The following is a 21052-nucleotide window of genomic DNA, read 5'->3' as shown; positions in this document are numbered from 1 at the left end:
TTGCCCGTTTTGGTGTAGGGATTAGAATATATAAAAAGATGGATTCCGCAAACAATGTCCTTTCTACACATGACCAGTTAAGATCGGAGCTAAATTGTTTACCACATGGGCACAAACTAATCTGTGCGAGCCAGAATTTTGGTTTAGTTGTTGGGGATCAAATATATATTTCACTTAATAAAATGCACATGCAGCATTTTATGACATTCATACTGCGTATCTGTTACTATCATCAATAAACAACCATAAAAAAAAAAGGGAGCAAACTTGCAAATTCAGCAGGGGCTCAATAGATAATTCCCCAATATAAATTGCTTGATAGTATTTGAAAGAACTCACTGGCTTACTATTTGCTGTATTTCCTATATAAGAAAACATGTTGCATGGTGCAAATCATTTGCAAGATGTTGCCTCTGTGGCATCAGAGGTCATTTTGCATGTTCTGGCATCAACACAGATAAACACCACTCTCAACTTCAACCTCGAAAAAGCCAACACTTTGCAGCGGTGCTGTCAAAAGGATTACGAACGACAACATTTTCTCTTTGCTCACACACACAGGCCCATATTTTTAGCGGGGGTCTGCTAATGCCTCCCTGTGATGCAATATCATGTTCAGTCTTTTAGCAATCCAATCGGTTTCTCTGTTGGAGACAAAATGACTCCTTTTGGAGGGGAATTCTTTTTTTTTTTTCAAACCCTAAAAAAAATTCTCCTTTCTGCTCAGAAAGTGATCGAATCCTAAATAAGCCCCTATATACTGTAGGAAATAAGCGCTGACGCTGCACCTTTAGGTTGCCTCCGGGAATGAATGTGCAAGTGGCTCCTTTCATCAGATGTAAATATTAATTAATTGGACAGGAAGCACTGCTGTTCTACTTTGTTATCAGGCGAAAAAAAAAAAAAAAGAAATAAGAAGCCTCTCATTAAGTGTGTACTAAGTGGCATTATGTGATGTTTCGTTCCTTATTAAAGATACCTAAAAAGAAAATGTTGTGCAGAAACACTGAAAAGCTGCGTGATATTTTGTTATTAAAGTGTTAACTGCATAATTATCCATGTTGTTGTGGCACCAGATTCCTGAGTTATTAATGGAAAATGAGCAAAGACCTTACAATAAAGTTTTGTCTGAAATATATATGAAATTATGCAACCCATGAAATTATTATAATATATAATAATATAATAATTATGAAATTACAACCAAACGGCTTCCCTACTTGTTATTAACACAGATTTTATGTCTATATTCAAATATCTCTCTCTATTTGTGTCAGGTCAGCAAGACGGGCGCCGAGGGAGCCGTACTGGATGAGGCCAAGAATATCAACAGGTCTTTGTCGGCCCTCGGCAACGTTATCTCGGCTTTGGCCGAAGGAACGGTACGGCTGGAGAACTCTTCTTTCATATTAAAAGAAAATGGAACGCCTTTTTGCTTGAATTCTCAGCATAATGTTTTTTTTCACATGGTTCGACACCCTTACAATGCGTGCCTTTCATAGCATCCATTTTGACTCAAGTTTAAGTTCCTGAAATATGGTACTTAACCCAATAATGGTTTAATTATATTATTTAGATGATTATATACATTATATAATTATTGTTTAATCTGCATAGACGTGCATTATGTTCTTATACATGCATATGGTAATAATTTCACATTTTGCGTTTTCTCTGGCATTTTTGCTGCAATGCGTGGATAAGCGGGTTTGATAATGGAAGGATGAATTGTTGTGAAATAACCACACTCACATTCAAAGCAGTAATCAGCAGACACACAAAAAAAAAATCACCGTAAGGGACACAAAAACAATAATCGGCATAAGAAAGTATAAATATAATAATATAATAAAAAATAAAAAGTAAATAAGCTAACTACAATAATATATGATTGAAAGCCACTAGTCCAGTGATTCTCAAACTGTGGCACGAGTACCACAAGTATCACTGGATTAAAAGTCATAAAATTAGTGGGTCAAATTGACTCGAGTCCAAGTCATATGGCTGGAGTCCCCCACATCTGCTGCAAACCACCAAACGAAAATATAAAGGAAAATACATGCAATACAATACTGAAATAATGCTGACCTTGTCTGAATTTACTCACAGTTTGACTCAAAGTGAGCATGCCATGACTCATTGTGTTGTATGAATGGCAACAGGTTCATCACTGTGCCCTCTGCCATCTAGTGGAAGAGCATTTAATTGATCAATCTCCGATTATATGTCGGTGGTGTAGATAAATGAACCAAGAAACAGATTTTGTCGTAAATAAAAAGCAGATGATGAATTGTGAAATTGGATGAATTTCCACGGCAGACCTAATGTTCTCTCATAGCACAATGGTTGGGAACTACTGTCCGAATCGACTGCATTAGTTTATGGCATTTTCATTAGTTTTAAATGGGAAAAATAGGGTAAAATGTGTATTTTTTTTTAGCTTTGGCATTTCAGGGAAATTTAACAAGCAGAGTTCTAATTAGAAGAAAATCCATACCCTCTTGCAAATATAAAAGGCGGTATAAAAAAATGAATGGACGGTTGGCACAAAATGTCCCTTTGCTCTCTTAAACCGAATCCTCTCTATTCATTCCCTCTTATCTTTGCAGAAGTCCCACGTGCCGTACCGTGACAGCAAAATGACACGCATCTTGCAGGACTCGCTGGGGGGTAACTGTCGCACCACCATGTTCATTTGCTGCTCCCCCTCCAGCTACAATGATGTCGAGACCAGGTCCACGCTCATGTTCGGCCAAAGGTAACAAACATAACCGTCAGCCTCGCCGCTTCACGCTCGGCCGCCCATTTGACATGCCGCTCGCATGAGATTGCCTCCAAAGCTTTTTGAATTGCTGATTGTCAGAACGTGGCCCAGGTTGTTAAAAGAGGGTCTCGCTCTTCATCTTGCCTGTTGTATGACCAATCTGCCTTTGACGTCAAGATTAGTCAAGTCTTGCTCAGTCAGAGCATATACAGTGTATTATACACTCAGTATTTCTGCTTGCGTTATTTACTATTACATTCACATCGTTTTTAATGGTCTCCATACTGTCCATTACTTAACTGTCTTCAATTAAATGCAAACCCAACATGAAAGGTATTATTTCTTTGAAAACGGCACAGTATTTTTTGAAAATGCAATTTCCCCAAATAAACAGGCATGACTTATCAAGTCATGTAAAGTCTGAGTCAAGTTCAGTAGTATGAATATCAAGTCAAAGTCAATTCGAGTCTTTCTTAAGTTTTAGCCGAGCAAGTCCCAAGTCTGCTTCACATGCAGACACTCACCTCCCAGACATGCACTGTCATCTACCTCTGCACCTCCGTCATTGATTTAAAGTGTCCGTGCACAGTTTATTGCGTGGTGAGGAATGTTTTAAAGAGTGAATCCTCCCCTTCTCCACTAGCTTAGAGGAGACTTTTTTTTTCACAATTAACAAAATTACCACTCATCTTAATAAAGTTCTCTGGCTTTTTTCACTCAAAATGAACAAAGGATAAATAATTCTACTTGTAGCACTCTGGTCGAAATCAAGCCAATCCAGGGAGCATCTTTTGTTACCATTACAATTAGGGGCGGAGTTAGGGTTTTGGGACAAGATGACAAAATTACAATTATTTACTTGGTCATTTAATTTCAAACTTTATGGGTGATCAAGCACTCCGTGGACCCAACTATTTGTATACAAACATTAAAAAGTCAACATTCCATAATAATTCCCTTTTATCTGCAAGTGTTTCCTATTTTTGCCCTTGTTAACTAGTTGTTTATTAATGAGGGAATGTTGAACTGGCTCTGTTAAATATTCTTACAGCTAGCTTTTTTTTTGTTCTCTTTTCGGCATGCACCGTCAAACACGGCGGGCAGAAAGCCAATTTGCATGCTAATTAATGCCACGCTAGCTCATTTTAATTGAACGGCTCAAGCTGGAATTACCTTGCTCTTCTGTTCTCCTCTGATCTTCTGATCAATCCACCCCCTTTTCCCCTGATTTTTTAAAATCTTTTTTCGCACCGTCTGTCCATCCATCCAATTAGGGCAAAAACTATCCGAAACACGGTGACAGTGAACCTTGAGCTCACCGCCGAGCAGTGGAAGAGGAAGTACGAGAAGGAGAAGGAGAAGAACAGGTCACTGAAAGAGACCGTGCACAGACTTGAGGCTGAGTTGAGCGGCTGGAGGAATGGTAATACTAGACTCATTTCACATAAAAAAGTATCACATTTCTCCTGTGATGCAAAAGATTGTAAAATATGTGCCAATACGATAATGTACAATTGATGTCGTTCTTTTCACGTCATGTTCCTAAGGCATGGATTTGAGACTAGTGACTATGTGGGAAAATATATTAAAGGGACGGAGACAATGTTGGGTTATTTATACCCAGTGCATTGGGCTGAGGACTTGATGCAACACTGGGGTGAAGATTTTGATCCAAGAAAGGGTCAAAACTACCCATATTGTTGAGTTAAGGTTTCAGAGAAATGGTTCACCAAAATCCTGTGGTAAAAAAAATAACGCTAATAATTTTGCTACCAAGACTTTCTAAGAAGAAGAAGCAACTTGACACAGCAAATCACTCGCACGATATGTTTGGCACAGTTTTTTCACCAGATGCCTTCCAGACCTGTTTTCCGCAGGTGGGCCATCCGCCCTGACTGGGATTTGAACAAACAATTTCTAAGAATGTTACATTAAATATGCTTCGACCTCATTTCACAACCAAACTGTCACAAATAGCGAATGGCTTTAACTCTCAGGCCGGGCAATCTTCAATCCAAACTTCAACCCAATCTGGTTTGTCAAAAACAATAACCCCAATTTTGGGTAAAAGTAACCCTATCTGCTCAAACTCCACAGCTACCCAGCGAGTGGGTGAGGAAAACAACCCAGCATTTTTGTGTGTGTAATATTATATACCATATTACGATATGATTTTTATGAAGTACAGTATTATACGTAGATCAGGGGCGGGGCCAGAACGTGACTGATGGGTGGGCCTGGAAAAATCAGGATGGGCCTGAATATTTCTCTCACTGAGCACAATCCTCCTGTCCCGACACATCATATATTCAAACAAAATGACAAAGGGAATAATATGAAGTTCAGATCTTCCTTAGACAACCACAATTATGCCATTCTTAATCTTCAATAAAATAATTAAGAAAAATACAACGAAATACAAATTTTAAAATGATTTAATAATAATTTACGAAAAATTTAAAAGTATATATTTTTTCATGAATCTCACTGCGTGGGCAGTCTGTCAGTCTGGGTGGGCCTGTGGGAACTGTAAATCGTAAAACTCACCAGAGTTGTGTGCAGGTAGAGTGGGATCGATTCCTGCTCAGTGACGGTGTCTGTGTGTGCCCTGCGACCGGTTCAGGGTGTAGCGTGCTTTTTTGTAGTCAGCCGGGGTAGGCTGCAGCACATCCCCGTGACCCTACACAGGATAAACGGTGTTGAAAATGACGCAAATGACACATTATAAAGTACTTGAATCTGGATGCTTTCTTTTACAACAGGCGGTCTAGTAAATTTTCTAAGCGCTGCATATAAAAATTGTGCTGAAGAAAATTTATTAGAGCGTATGTCGTTAAAATAAAAAAAACAAGAAAACACCATCCATCCGGCATCATCAAGCGCTTTACTACAGACTATTTCAATTATATTGAGCTTGCTACGTTTTACCACCTCGAACAGGGGTGAACTCTGTACGCTGCTTGGAATGTTGCGTTCTTACAGCTACTTAACGATATGTGTGTATGTTTCACAGACCTGTACAGGTTAATTGCTACAGAAAAGCCATACGTTGCATTGCCCCCACGGCGTATATGAGCGCGCACACACAACACACACACAAACAGTCAAACTCAGTATGCGCTGTTATTTATTTACACCCTCGCACGCACACCTTTGACTTAAAATCAATGGCAGTGTGGAAGTCTTCAGCGGTAGTTAGGTTGGCTCGACATCTCGGTTGTTAAATCAATCCTTTGCCTTCTTTCTACACTTGAGCTGCTGTAGATGTTGCAACTTTAATTGTGGGAATGTTAATCACCGCCAGTGAAAGATAATCAGCGGCAAATTAATTGTACACAGTCATCGATATTCCCCACCGGCATGTGTGTCAATGTCAAGAGTATTTACACGTTATATTCCTGCAAAGTTTTTGAAAGTGCAAGGATGAGCCAAATTCCATTTTCTATCGTGCTTGTCTATTGTCCGTCCCTGGTGACTGGTCGAGAAAAATTGGGTCAACTCGAGACTGGTTGCCAATCAAGTCATGGGAAGAGTAGCAAAAAATTGTACTGTTACTGTTATTTGTGAATATTACTCAAAGTTAAAAAATTGTCCTCCAAATAATTACTTGATTAAGAGTAAGTTAGTATTCAGTGAAAAACTACTCAAGTACTGAGTAAACTGGTGAGTACGTCCTGATTTATTGATTTTCTCAATAACACTTTGAATGTCAAATAGACAAATATATAAAATAGGAATATGCAAATGACAATATTTCCCATCAATAGCATTTTTTGACTTTTTTAAAATAAAGTTACATAAGGCAAATTAAATCACACATTAAATCCCACAACAGGCTCACCAGGCAGAAATGATTAGTTATATAATCATATTAAATTGGATTGTATTGAACTTCGACAAGTGGATTATTACTCCAAAACAATTTAAATTCTGCTAATTTATATCTTTATCCTCAGTGCTATTCATACATTGCGGATTGGGTTTTCTCTTTTGAATGTGCACAACTGTGATTGGGATTCACATGCTGTGATTGACCTGCTGGTTTTATTCCACATTACATTTCACAAACGTAGACCGAGACAGCCTGATGTACGTTTGTCACTTTCTAAGTGGAGTTCTTTTAGGCTGAAATGACAATATTTTTAGACAGATACAAATGACATTGCATGAGATTTTTTTGCTAGTCCATCCATGCATTTGCAATGCTCAAGTGAAAATAAAAGGAATGTTGCATTAAAACTACTCTGACTAATACGGTTTGTCCCATAAGTTATGGAAAAGAGTAAACATAGCTGGTAACGACCCACCTCTGCCACTTGTCCTCATGAAAGTTGCAGATGAGCTGTTGTCTATCCCAGATTACTTTTGGTGAGAGAAGTGGGGTCCACCCTGGACTGATTGCCAATCAAGTATACAGGTTTTTTGTGGCCTTTATGCAGAACAATTCCGTTTTTATGAGCAGTGTTATATTGGCAGTGAAAAAAAAGTTGCAGAGAACACCACCTTTCCTTGGCAGAGGGAATAAATCACATAACCTCCAGCATTTTTCTGTACATCCTATTCCTCCATGTCCCTTCCAGAATAGGACCACTTTTAATTTCCATAATGGATCATTTTGACAGCATGTTTGGCTCCTCCCCACATAAACGTCATCAGCGTCTACTTTTGACCTCTATCCTCAAGCGCGTTGCTCAAAGAAGTCATCCGTCGGCCTGTCGCCTCTTTATTGATGATCCCACCTTCCACCCGAGGTGTATTGTCAACGCTATCGATCGCTTGAGCGCATCTTCCACGGCGACTCCCGTATCGATCGTCCAGATGGACATCAGTCAACGCGTGTGCCTCGAAAGGAGGCCACGGCAAAGTGCTGCTTAAAAGGTGGCCCTGGCAGCAACAATGACAGAGAAAAGGAAAGCATGTACAATTGGAAAGTGTACAAAAGCAAGCCATTAGAGCTTCTTCGTGGCAATGGGGAATCTGATGAGCCATTTCTCAGGAAGACTACACCAATGTGACATTAGGGTTACTGTGTGAATTCTGAGCAGTTGAATGTTAAATGAAAGAGTCAACGTCAGTCAATGAATAAAGAACATAAAGGGAGCTCTTGTTAAACATGTCTCTCTTCCTCTAGAGAGAGATTAATTTATTTCTGTGTGTGTGTGTGTGTATATATATATATATATATATATATATATATATATTTTCCCCCAAAAATCAGAAAAACTAAAAAGACAACTAAGCTGTCTACGGTTATTTTTCAGCAAATGTTGATAGAAAATTATATAAAATATGTAAATGTGTAAATGAACGTTTTCCTCGGCAATATTATTTAACTAATTAAGAGTTTTTTTTAAATTCTTTTCTTTTCCCACGTATATTAGATTACCAACTAATTATAATGTAAATATAAAAAACATGTAACCTATTTTTCTCCAGTAGTATTATAGAACTTATTAACCTGAAGCCTAAATTTGAATTACATTTTTAACATTATTGTTTTATTTATATTTAAAATGTTCAAAACTGTATAAGTAATAAAAGAAGGAAATACATAGAGACATTTAATATAAATTAATAAATAATAAAATACATTTAAGAAAATTGAACTTAACATTGAATGACTGCTTGGTATTTATCCATCCATTATCTGTACCGCTTCTCCTCACAAGGGTCGCGGGGCGTGCTGGAGCCTATCCCAGCTGTCTTTGGGCAGTAGGCGGGGGACACCCTGAACTGGTTGCCAGCCAATCGCAGGGCACACAGAGACAAACATCCGCACTCACAATCACACCTAGGGGCAATTTAGAGTATCCAATCAACTTACCATGCATGTTTTTGGAATGTGGGAGGAAACCGGAGTGCCCGGAGAAAACCCACGCAGGCAGGCACGGGGAGAACATGCAAACTCCACACAGGGAGGCCGGAGCCGGGATCGAACCCGCGACCTCTGAACTGTGAGGTGGACGTGCTAACCAGTCGACCACCGTGCCGCCGCTTGGTATTTATATGTGACTTTAAATTATGGCAAAGACATTTGAAATATGTTTCTATTATTTGTCTAAATTATAAACGTTACTTTAATATTTTCATATTTTCAAACTAAAGCTTTCAAAAAATGCTCCACCTGTTTACCTTTACCCCCTCAATTGACTCTCTATACATGCAGCACTTCCACAGTGCAGCTGCCAAATAAACTGCTGCTTATTCCTTGATCTTAATGCTGTACATTGATACTTGGGGACTTTTTAAAACGATCATTATTTGATGTGGTTACTGTTGTGCGCAACTACTATCCACTTAGCTGCTATAAAACCAGAATTTCCCCACAGTCTCATAAACATTTCTTCTATCATCCCTATAGGTGAGGTTGGAGGAGGCCCAGAGGACGAGGAGGAGGACGAGGAGGTGCCACCCCCCGACTCCGAGGAGCCGGTGCTGGACATATGCAGCCCGTGCTCCCTGACCTCCTCCATCGTGGTGCACATCTCCGAGGAGGAGCGTCACAAATACGAGGAGGAGATCCGGAAGCTCTACAAGCAGCTGGATGACAAGGTGACAAATTCATGGCAGGGAATACGATTATGCACCGTGGGCTACAGTAATGACTCTCATGGTATGCACATATTAAGAGTGCATGTGTATTATTCATGTTAATCAATTCACACGCATGTTGACTAATGTACCAGAGGAAGTGAATGGAGTCAGGCGAATAAAATGAGCATTAAGCTTGACATTTATAATCTTAAACACTTTTACTTAGCATACCTGTGCAGATGTAATATTTAACACATTTTACATTTATGTAAAGTACAAAGGGGGATTTAAAAAATAGGACACAAACCCAAACAGCCAGTTCATTATGTACATCTGGCCACCCTAATAGGATCCTATATAAGTGTAAATAGGATAGGATATATAATCTATAAACAGCCATATTATATTCTCTTAAAAATTTTACATCATTTTCATCAGTGAAAAAAGAAAAAGAGAAAGTGAAAAAAACCCATTTGACATTAATTAGATATAAAAATAGAGACTGACCGTTATTATACTTGTTTAGTTAATTAGGTTAAAGCAGGTGCACCTAATAAAGTGTCCAATTCATGTTTTTCTCAATGGGTGTTTATTTAGTTACGTTTCAAATATCTCTAATCAGCAGTAGAGTAGCAGTTTCTACATAATTGTAAAATAATATTGACGCATTCTGTGTCTCTTCCACTGAAGGATGCTGAGATTGACTACCAAAGTCAGATGGTGGAGAAGCTGAAGGAGGAGATGCTGAAGCAAGAAGAGGTAAAATGTAGAAAAACATTCAATTCTAACAAAAGTATGGATACATGTGTTCGAGAACAGCAAGTTGCTCAAGTGGGCCTGAAACTCTGGCCAGTTGGACATGTATATTCAAAGGTTTAGAAAAGGTGAAATGAAGTTCACCTGTAAAGGTTACAGTGCAATTTAAGTTCATCCTGCAGTTTCACCTTTAAACACGCTTTCAAATGGGAGACACGCGACACTTTTTAATTTCCTTTGAGCAAAGTTTAAAAGAACATCAAGCGCTCCACGTCCTGCCTTTAAAATGGCTTTGGCGAGCACAATCACAACTCCTCCCTGCGTGGGCTGACAAACCGCCCACATTAACTTCAATTTACATGCACTTGGACGCGCAAATAAGCAGTAAACTACTTCCCGGGAAGAGAAACACACACGCATATGCACTCATTCAAAAGGACTCTTCAGGGCTGCTAGCAAACAACACCAAATGTCTGTTTGCAGACTGTTAAATGGCTGTGCAATAGTGTTTGCATATAAGCCTCGCCATAGTTTGCCAGATACGTGATAAACCCTCTAATTGTGCATCATTAATGCTAGCAAGTATGCCTTGTGAATAATAAAGGGATTTAACTCTATGTTTCAATAGAGCCGAGCCTAACAGCATGCTATAAAAATGTGCACAATCAAAACCACTAGATAAAAAGTTGGTTTCAAAACTTTTCCGTTGTTTAGTAATGTTTTATGATCAAAAAGAGAAAAGAAGCTTTTTGTGAAAAAAAAAAAAAAAAAAAAAAAAAAGCAATCAGGACGGTGACTTTGCCGCTAATATATTTTGCTTTTGTGACACCTCAAACCATAAAACAAAAACAAGACTGAGAAAGCACCTGATGGCAAAATCATTTATTAGTGGCTTTTTTTACGTTCATCCTTCACTCCATCTTTCTCATGGTCACGAGACACACATTCTACTTACTACTGCAGCACAATATTCTGTTTAAACCATACATATAGGTGTGGGATGCCTACACTTCCCACTTTTCCTTCTTTGTCTTTATAATTGACAAGCCAAGATTGCACATCTAATCTTTATCTTCTACTCAAAAGCCGCCCTGATCTCGAATCCAAAGTGGGCGTGAGGGAGGTGGGAACGACAGCAGCTCCTTGCAGGCGTTCTCATTTTGTATTTGCGACATGGTGAAAAATCTGCCATATAGGCTCTATAATTATCAATGTACGATTTAAAAAATCTGCGACACAACGAGACCGCAAGGCAGTGCAGCTTTAACCAACAGCTCCATTCTAGACACATTATTTGGACTTCAGTTTGAATGAAAGCCCATTCATCGCTGTTTGCAGTATTAAAAGGACAAAAATGGGATAACAAAAAAAAGAAAGTAAGTTCAAAAAGGCAGACTTCCTGTTAGGTTTAGCGTATGGCTCCGAGACAGTTTTTTTGTGGGTCTTGGTCTAGGTCTTCCAATTTTTGTAGATTGAGGTCACCTGTGCAACTGAGGATGCTTTGTAAAAAATCATATGGGGCTACTGAGAAAAAAATTAATAAACAAAAATCATCACACAATAACCCTATTAAATAGAGTATATATATTTTTGCCAGACCTGATGTATGTGCAGTTTCACGAGTTTTCACTCAGGTTTAGACCCTCAAAAACATCATCATTTTTCTTTGAAAACAGCACGTTGCCACAGCAACAGCGCACGAAATAAAAAGCTTTGAACAACTTTCATCTTAAATGTGTTTGCAGAGGTGAAGAACTGACACTGAGAGCTCTTTCTAACATTGTATTTTCATAAAAAGTCAAATGCATGCATTTTATATTTTTTAAAACGTTATGTCTCGCCGCTGTGTATTGTGCGTCGCCCAGTTCCTGGCGTCCTCCAGGGGAGACGGCGAAAGGGTGCAGTCGGAGCTGGGCCGGCTGCAGTCGGAGAACGAGCGCTCCAAGGCGGAGGTGAAGGAGGTGCTGCAGGCCCTGGAAGAACTGGCGGTCAACTACGACCAGAAGAGCCTGGAGGTGGAAGAGAAGAGCGTGCAGAACAAGCTGCTGGCCGAGGAACTCGCCAAGAAAATGGTGGGTGGATACTTTGCACTCATCCCCGCAGGGAGGAAATTAATTGAAAGTTCACCTACGCAAGCTCTGTGAGCCAATACAAGAGCATGAGGATCAATGATTGTGTGGAATTGATTGGGCGTTAATCGTGTCTTTAGGTAAAGTAATTGAGACTAAATGGAAGTGCACTACTCGGTTGTATCCTGCAGAGGCGCTGTTGCTTCATGCTCGAGTAAAGTGGTATCCCACTGAGCACCCAGTCAACTTTTTTTTTCTCGGTAAATGTTTGACAAAGTGATTTATACTAACACTATTCTCACTTAAAAGTATACGTGTGTGCTCGTGTATATATGTATGCAGATAGACTTCGGATCCCTCAAGGACGGATTACAAAAGTAAAAATAACATTATAAAAGTACAATGAAGAATAAACAGAATTTTCCCAATCACGTCAGTCAAGATGTTTTTGTTTTTTAAATAAGAATAAATCCACACCCTTATTATGTTTTTTGTTTCGGTTGTATTTTGCAGTGGTGTAGAAACACCGTATCACAAAAAGAGCTATTTCTAAAAATGTGTCCACTCTTAAATTGGCTGTCATCCTGCTGTGCAGCGAGGCGTAGATGAAAATGTTCTCCCACTGAAACTCATCCATCTTGCTGGAAAAGTTTGTTTGCAAAAGTACAGCGGGATCAGATGTTAATTTGACTTTTCCATTGCTTATCTCTCCGGCCGAACGCAATTATGAACAATATGCAGCCGTCACGAGAGGAGCCTTTTCTGCCTTTATTTCCGAGTAATGAGCAGCGATAGTCGCCCTCATCCCATCAGAGCTTAAATAGCACGTCAATAAAGTGAAAAGCTCACAACGGGATGACTCGGTTTGAAAGCCACTGCTGCGTTTTGAAGACGCTAATGGATGGGAAAGAGTCACAGCTGGTCAGTCCTGACTGAGCGTGTGCTATTATTCACGCCAATCCTTTGAATACCTATTGGAGCTCCTTTTATACATTCTGCAAAGGATGTCCTCGCCTCAGCATTGGGTGATAAAGAGTCGGCCGCATCTCTTTTCTAACCCGGTGACTACATTTATATCTATTGAAAGTGACATTCATACTGCATATCACTGACGACCGCATCACCCTTCGCACAGTTCCAGTCTTAATGGATCCAATCTTACCGGCCTTTTTTTATTTTCTCACTCATTAGGCTCACAGATAAGTTGATTTCTTACCGTTTTCTCCACATGCCGTGTGTGATATTTTACCATTTTACTTCACCTAAGTAGTGCTGGGACTCCATTAAAACAAAGGTATTGAAGTAATTAGAAGAAGTTAAGCACATTTTAATTGAGGACATATATTATGATATATGAATGGCTAGTGCTAGTAGTGACTGACTGACAGTCAAGAGTGGACCCAACTTCTCTCATCAAAGGTTAACTAGGGCAGGCCTCAGTTACCAACAACTCTATTAAGGACAAAGCGCTCTAGAAAATGGATGGATGGGTTGTTAACACTGTGATGGACTGGCGGCTTGTCCAGGATGTACCCCACTTCTCTCGCCAAAAGCCAATTGGGATAGACTCCAGTTCACAGGCGACCAGAGTGAGGACAATTGCTATGTACGGAATCCAAAGAATTAATAGTTTATTTAAAGTATATATAACTTATATACTGAAAAGGCCTGTTTTGCAAATGTTAGTTAAAAAAAGACAAAATGACAACATTTATTTTCCCCCTGTATGACTGAATTAAAGAAAGTATATCACTCACATACTGTATATAAATATTGAGAATATAATTGACAAAAATACCAATTATTTACACATTTGAAAAAATTCCTTTCCCAATAGTTAGGAATTTAAGGTCTTTTTTTTCTCCCCCAATTGATTTTTGCCTTTGCATTACCCCACTCAGCTTTCTCTACACATCATTTTTTAGATCACATTTTGTTTTCTACAATATTAATGTGCTCGTCATCGGTATCTCCACCTGTCGCTTTCACCTCAACTGACTCCATCTTGTTCTCACTGGACGTCTTCTGGTGCAGGAAGCCCCGCCATCACTCAGTGTCACTGCCGCTCTGGTGCGCCTCCAATCCGCACTGACGGCCTGATCGCGCACCTCATTCATCATCCTCCAAATCTTGCATCACCTTTCATTAATCTCCCCCTTTTTTATACAGTGCAGTCTCAATTTCAGTCAATTATCAATCTGCTCGGTTTGACTTCATGTAATGATAAAGGGGGGCAACCTGTAAAAAGAATCACAACGGAGATGAATTGGATAATGCTGCGTTTTAAGGGGTTGGTTAACATTGCTGCAGATGGATGATGATAACGCTTTGGAATGAAAAAAAATGACAGTATAACCTTTTAAAGCCATTAATCCTGCCGTAATTGATGCCCACTTTCAGATTAAACGACACGCCATCAATAAAAGGAGCTGGAATGGCCACAGTGAGGCGATAAACACCTTTTTCCAGCCAGCTCCTTCATCACGTGCGCCGTTGTTTGTTGAGTCAAATCATTTGTTTATTTCCATGTAATTTAGTCCCGAGAGTATTGGCGCTGCAGCCTAGATATTTCATCAATTACATGTAATTGGAGCAAGGCCGTTGGGCTGTGTACAGTCAGTTGTGTTGCGTATTGTTGAATTCCTCTGCGTAGAACGACTAATATAAGTACCGTACTGGTGAGCTCGGAGAGGAGTGGAGATCTTATTACGAATCCCACAGCATTTCAAGGCAGGACACGCCCTGTTGCAATATGAATGGCTGCTGCAAAGGGCCCATGGGATCCATCAGAACACCTCAATGAACAGGATATCCATCCGTCTGTCTTAAACTGCCCCCACGTGGTCAAGGCGGGCAAATCAGAAGGAGCAGCATGCAATTGATGCAGTTTGGCGTAAATTGTTTCATTCTATTTAGTTCCATTTAAATATATCCTGATTGAATGTTTTAAAGTACAATATTATGGAGCGCTATTTCTCCTCATTAAAATACACATTACAACCCATTTTGCTGTCTTTTTGCAGACGTCTGGAACAGATTAGTGACAATTCTATTCATTTCAATGGTACAATATCCTAAGAGGCCTGCCTGGAGCAGCAACAGCCTATCATATTGCAATGGAGTGTGTTCTGCCAAGAACACCAGTGGGATTGATAGTAATGCTTCATTGAGATGTCTCAACTCCTTTCCCAGCCCTTAAGTACAGCAATAATATTAGTCGTTTAAGGCGGAAGATTATATTGTGTCTGCCTAAATGTTGCTGCTGCTCTGTTTGTGTTCAGTGAGTTGCCGAAAGGGGTAAAGCATAGATGTAAATTAGCGTTAGCTTCAAGCTAGCTATGTGGTGTTATAAATACACAAGGTGTTATTGTCTTTGTTTTACATTTGGTTTGATAGTAAACTTCAACTGGAAGAGGCAATAAACAACTTGAAGCCTCTTCTTGAAGATTTAATTACTATTTGCCCAAGTGCTGTTTGCTGTAAAGTGTGTTCAGTTGAGTCCAGTGCTCATGCACTCGATGTCAAGGTGCCAATGTAATGAGACATTTAGGGGCCCCTGCAAATCTGGCGGCCACAGGCAATCGCCCGCGTTTGCGTGGGGTATGTATGCCTCTGCGTAGAGTGCAAGCCAGCCAAACCGCTCACATCATTCGCATGCTCGTTGTATTGATTTTCTATTTGGCGGTCGTAAACTTTAGCAGTTCGCATTTCCAGGAAGTGATCGCTCTTTATTTTAATCTCTTGTTGCGTTACCCCCGCAGCAAGAAAGGAAGGAAGGAAAGGGGAAAGATTGTGCAGAGTAAATGCATGCGATGTTGGGACTAACACTGTGACTGTGATGAGAAACATACGTTTGTTCACAGCTACTTGGAACAGTGCTCACAAGAATAACCTCGGGCAATGAGCCACACGCTGCTTTACCAAGTCTAAAGACATGATTAACTGATCACATTCTGTAGCTTCCCAACTCGAACACAAAAATGTCTTATAAATAATCAATAACAACAAGTAACACAATCTATTACCACTAATACTAGAGGTGAGGATAACAATATCAATAATTATATCAGCATTACAATACCCATATACAGTAAATACTATTGATAAATATATAATAATATACCTGCTATTATTACTAATAATAAGAACATCTGAAATAATTGAAGGCAAATAAATATAAATATAATTTAAAGATACACTAATTATATATGTTTGTGTATTATTATTATTGATTAAAGTGCAACAATTTAGCGTAACTATATAATTCATTAATGTAATACATCTATGATTATTATGTATTTGTTTTGTTTTATCACAATTATATACCAACACTTTTTTATTTGTGGTCATAATGATGCTAAAACAATAAAGACATGTATTTATTAAAAATATATATTTTTAAATGATTAACAATAATAATATTATTATACTAATAATATATTTACAAAAATACATTATTATTGGTATTGTAATAATATGAACTGTATATCTGTTTTTAGTTTTCTTTGTATCCCTTTTTCGCCCGCAGACTCGCCTGGTGGCGTTGGAGGCGGAGCTTTCTCACATCCAGGAGGCAAGCCGCCACCAGAGGAAGCGCATCGCCGACGTCCTCAACGGGCTGATGAGGGACCTGAGCGAGTTCGGCGCCATTGTGGGCGCCCGTGACATCAGACTGGTGAGAGTGGATGCTCGTGTGCATTGGAGGATGAAAGGAAAACATACGATACACGCAATTCAAATCCTCAAAAATGTTTCATATTTATAGGCGTGCTTTTCAAATATTCATCAGCTTCATGCACATGAAGCACTTGTATCAAAGTTGCACACTTTTAATTATTTAGCAGACTGTACTTGCTTTCGCAGCATATGAACACCATCCCACTGTTACACTGTAAGCAACTAAGCTTCAAAGTCACAATATGTGAACAGATAGAATTCATAAATTGTACGGATGGAAACAACAAAATTTGGGTCATTGTACACACTTTACTGTACTATACAGTAATACTGGGCTTGGCATTTTACTACAAATTAAGGGTCCGTTATTCATCATCCGTTTGCGGTGTGGGTACCCTTCCGTCGTCCGCCATTCACCTTTTTTTCTGGGGTTAAAAAAATAGTATATACGACACACTGGTCCGCCTCTAATTTTAAACGGGCGTCCGTCGGCAATTCCGACTAAACTTTCACTAGCACTCCCAACATCACAAGGCGCTCTATGGTGTTTAGAGTCAAAAAGATGACATTTGTGTGTTCATGTCCTATAAATGAAGAGATGAATAAGTTGTTTTATGCCCGAGCTGAGTCATGTATGATTATTTATAAGTAGATGGAAATAATAATCACTCCTCTAACCCAAATAGAAACTATGACACATCTTAGGCTATGTGCATAATCTAAGACCTATTTAATAACTTGAGCTTTTTTTAGGGGTGTAATGATTACCGGTAGATCAGTGTTCTCCAACCTGTGGAGCCAAGCCACCTGTTTTACATAAGAAGCCACCCCCCCAAAAAAAAAAAGTATGCATACTGAAATAATGCACTTTTCTCAGTTTACTTTTCCCAGTTATCATATACGATGAATAAAAATAATCTTTGGTACGCAGTTTTTGTCTGCATATTATTGGACATAATAATTCGGCGATGAAGAGTCACTTTGCGTCATTGCCCTCATGTTCAATTCTGTGGTCCAGTTGCTGCTGGTATGAATCGAAATCAGTCAAAATCAACGTGGCTTTAGCTTAGATGTAGAAAAAAATCGCTCAACTTTGATACGTATAATTGGAAAAGTCATACATACCAGCTTTAATCCTCTGCCAACTTAAGTTACGTAGGATTTAAAATTGATTTGAGTTTCAATAAAACGGATTGACAATGGCGATGGGTGTTGCTGCTTGGACTGAGGCGCTTGCCTTTGCATTCGGGCAACAATGATTAAACTCACTCTAAAAGCTGAGCACCGGCCATACAATTTTTCCTCTATTTACTCGCTATCATTTGAAACTGGATTTGTATCCTTCCTCTGCGGCGTATTTCAGACTGTGGGTTAAACTCCGGACTTTTTTCTCACACACACTCACCTTCGATTGTGTGCGCAGTCCACGGAGATCACGGGTGTCATCGAGGAGGAGTTCACGCTCGCCCGCCTCTACATGAGCAAGATCAAGTCGGAGGTGAAGTCCATGGTGAAGCGCTGCCGCCACCTGGGCAGCCTTCAGGCCGAGTGCCAGCGCAAGATGGAGGAAACGGGCAGGGATCTGTCCTCCTGCCACCTCCTTGTCGCACAGGTGGGATGCGAGCTGCACACTGCAAAAATTAACGGGTCTACTCTCACTTTCATTACTTTTAGAGATACGAAACAACCTGCATACATAAAAAACGCAGGTAATACTAGTCAAGTGTATTTCATTAGGTTTTTGAAAGAAATTGGTAGCGCAGTCGGTGCAACCGGTCGTGGCGGCGATAGAAGTCTAAGAGGGTACTTATGCACGAGGGCTCCCCTCGGAGCCCACAGTAGCGGCATGAGTCAAGTCATTGGTGTATAGTCCACGCAGTGTTGTTTTTTCCACCAGCTGGTGTTGCGCTGCGCGTCGGAAGAGGCTGGCAGCTGAATAACACGCCAGCGCAAATGGATGTAGCATGTTCAAACAAATATGCCCACTGGCACTGTAAAACAAACAGTATTCATTTGTTAAACTCATCTTTTGGCATTAATACACAATAATAATTGTTAGGGAATTCAGGTAAGTTGTAATGAGAAAGTAGACTACACGGACTACTAGAAGTAATTCCATAATGAGAAAAGCAGAAATATATGTTCACTTTTGACGGTGTACAAGGGCCAGTAAGGAACGGACACCTCAAATATAAATGAAAAAACACAACAGTGTCAATGACTACAACCGATCAACAATACCAATCCACCAGTTTTTTTTATTGCTTTGTCCTGAGCACCAAAGCAAGACGAATAGATTGGATTTTCAGTGAATAAAAATGTTAATAAAAAAAAAATGCAAATATTGGTATATGAAATATTGGTTCACTAGTACCACAAGCTATCAACCTTTTATTACCCTTCAAAAACAATTGCTTACAGGCGATTTTGAATTTGAAAATAGGGACCGGAAGTTAGAGGAAGCTGTGTCACTGCTTCACAACCTGTAAAAATACCAATTACTACTTTGCTGAAGCATTTATTCCACTTTTTTTTTTTTTTGCTTTGACACACTTGTAGTCAATTGTTTTCATTTTCAGTGAGCGTGAACGTTTTACCAATCTGAACAGGGATGAGGAGTATCAGACTTAATTCAGCCTTTTATAATAAATGATTTTTCTATTTACCGGCTCTGTTCATTTACATTTGGGGCATATATTTCTGACATTAACCTTTTATTATAGTTTAACTAGTAATTAGATTAGTGCTCAATAGAATACTGTATGTGTAAATGCTGTTGAGGTTACTGTTGGGGGAGGGGGCGTGCAAATGTTCGGCTCGCCCTGGGCATTGGCAACCCACGCCACGGAAGTGAAAAAACATGCACATGCATCAGTTTCCATATTTTATGGCGTACGCACCTCTCAGCACGATGGGGGAACATAACAGCCTTGTGTGTCCATGTGTCAAGCATCAGCGTCAGTGCTCCATCAGGATGAGTGTAACAAGCAGCGTCGGCCTCTGATGCAGAGCCAAAATAATTCCGCAAAGTGGCTAATGCACGGGAAACGTTTCCGATGATTGACAGCGGAGGCATAACAAATACTTGCGTTGTGACAGGAGCAACTGTCTTCATGAGTGGAAAGGCTTTGTGTTAGTCACAGTCAGAAATAGGAGCCCATTTGCAAGTTACAATCTACACTAATAGTGGCCTCCACTCTGAAAGTTGCCAACCCTTCCATTTATTGCCAGGCACATTATCCCCTTTAACGTTTGGACATTTCACCTCAGATTAGCGAGTCCTTCAAGTAGACGTTTTGTACTCTCTGCAGTTGAGTAAATCGGCTGGCCATTATGGTACTGCGCAGTACACACCCCATTTGTCTCAGTATTGGACTCCAAGGTGACTGTATTTCATGTCGTGTAAAGTACACATTTATTGGACGCATTTATTCCTCATTCCTGTTCAAAAGGGTAAACAGTTGAGTGCTCACTGAAACGGAAAGAGTCCACATTAAAGCACTTTATATTGCTGGATGGTCTCCTTATCACAGATGGTCAGATAAATGTACAGTGCACGGATGAGAAACCTTTGGCCAGAGGCTCTTTTCTTGCCTGTAATATTTGTTACATTATATATGTGATTTTTTTCCTTAAAATTCATTAATGAAAAAAATTACATTTAAAGAAGGAAGTCAACCCAAACATTTTTTTTTTTTCAAAAATATGTTCTATGCAAGCCCACTAGTTGAAACAAGGCATTCTGATAAATATTGCTTTTGTGGAATAAGAGTTGACCTATTTTCTGAAGCTGAGCTGTGATTGCTTGTTACCTGAGCCCTGAGCAATTGTGATGTCATTTTCAAAATAGCCGCCCCCGAGATGGCTAAAAACGGGTGGATTTTGATGCTTAACTTATATTCCACAAATGCAATATTAATCAGAATGCCGTGTTTCAACTAGTGGGCCTGCTGGGAACATATTCTTGAAAAAAAATTGTTTGGGTTGATTTCTACTTTAATCATTTTTTTCATTTGTCAATTCATATCCTTATTTAATAACTGGTTATTTGATTTTCAGCGATTTAAAAAAACATATTGATGGTATTTGTTTATTAATTTAAACTTTCTTTTTTTTTTAATAATTACACAACGGTTAATTCTAATTCAGTTCACTATAAGCCTGATTTTACATCCATACAGTTGTGCCTTGAGATGAGAGCGCATACCAGAGGCTAATCCTGTTCTTTGTGCTCTCTGTAAGTGCAGACAAA

General features: G+C 39.4%; 1 protein-coding gene and 1 long non-coding RNA gene across 2 annotated transcripts in view; one reads left to right on the top strand and one right to left on the bottom strand.

Annotated features, from left to right (window-relative positions):
• The window catches only part of kif5ab (kinesin family member 5A, b), an 80096-nt gene that overhangs the window by 31771 nt on the left and 27273 nt on the right, over positions 1 to 21052 (top strand). The window contains exons 9-16 of the mRNA XM_086040501.1: positions 1278 to 1382; positions 2610 to 2758; positions 4039 to 4187; positions 9126 to 9316; positions 9989 to 10057; positions 11920 to 12126; positions 16652 to 16798; positions 18224 to 18412. Coding sequence (XP_085896627.1) covers positions 1278 to 1382; positions 2610 to 2758; positions 4039 to 4187; positions 9126 to 9316; positions 9989 to 10057; positions 11920 to 12126; positions 16652 to 16798; positions 18224 to 18412 — 1206 coding nt within the window. The remainder of the gene's footprint in view (positions 1 to 1277; positions 1383 to 2609; positions 2759 to 4038; positions 4188 to 9125; positions 9317 to 9988; positions 10058 to 11919; positions 12127 to 16651; positions 16799 to 18223; positions 18413 to 21052) is intronic.
• LOC147141841 (uncharacterized) lies at positions 11184 to 18453 on the bottom strand. The gene is made up of 3 exons (XR_015088120.1): positions 16658 to 18453; positions 14100 to 14361; positions 11184 to 12063 (listed from the first exon to the last, which is right to left on the bottom strand). It is a non-coding gene; the product is annotated as an uncharacterized LOC147141841 (long non-coding RNA).

Source organism: Filicampus tigris, chromosome 9 (assembly GCF_054856515.1).
Source record: "Filicampus tigris isolate MCC_2025a chromosome 9, RoL_Ftig_1.0, whole genome shotgun sequence".
In the NCBI taxonomy this organism is placed as follows: domain Eukaryota; kingdom Metazoa; phylum Chordata; class Actinopteri; order Syngnathiformes; family Syngnathidae; genus Filicampus; species Filicampus tigris.
The sequence above is the reverse complement of the archived record's forward strand: the minus strand, read 5'-3'. Positions and strand labels throughout refer to the sequence as shown.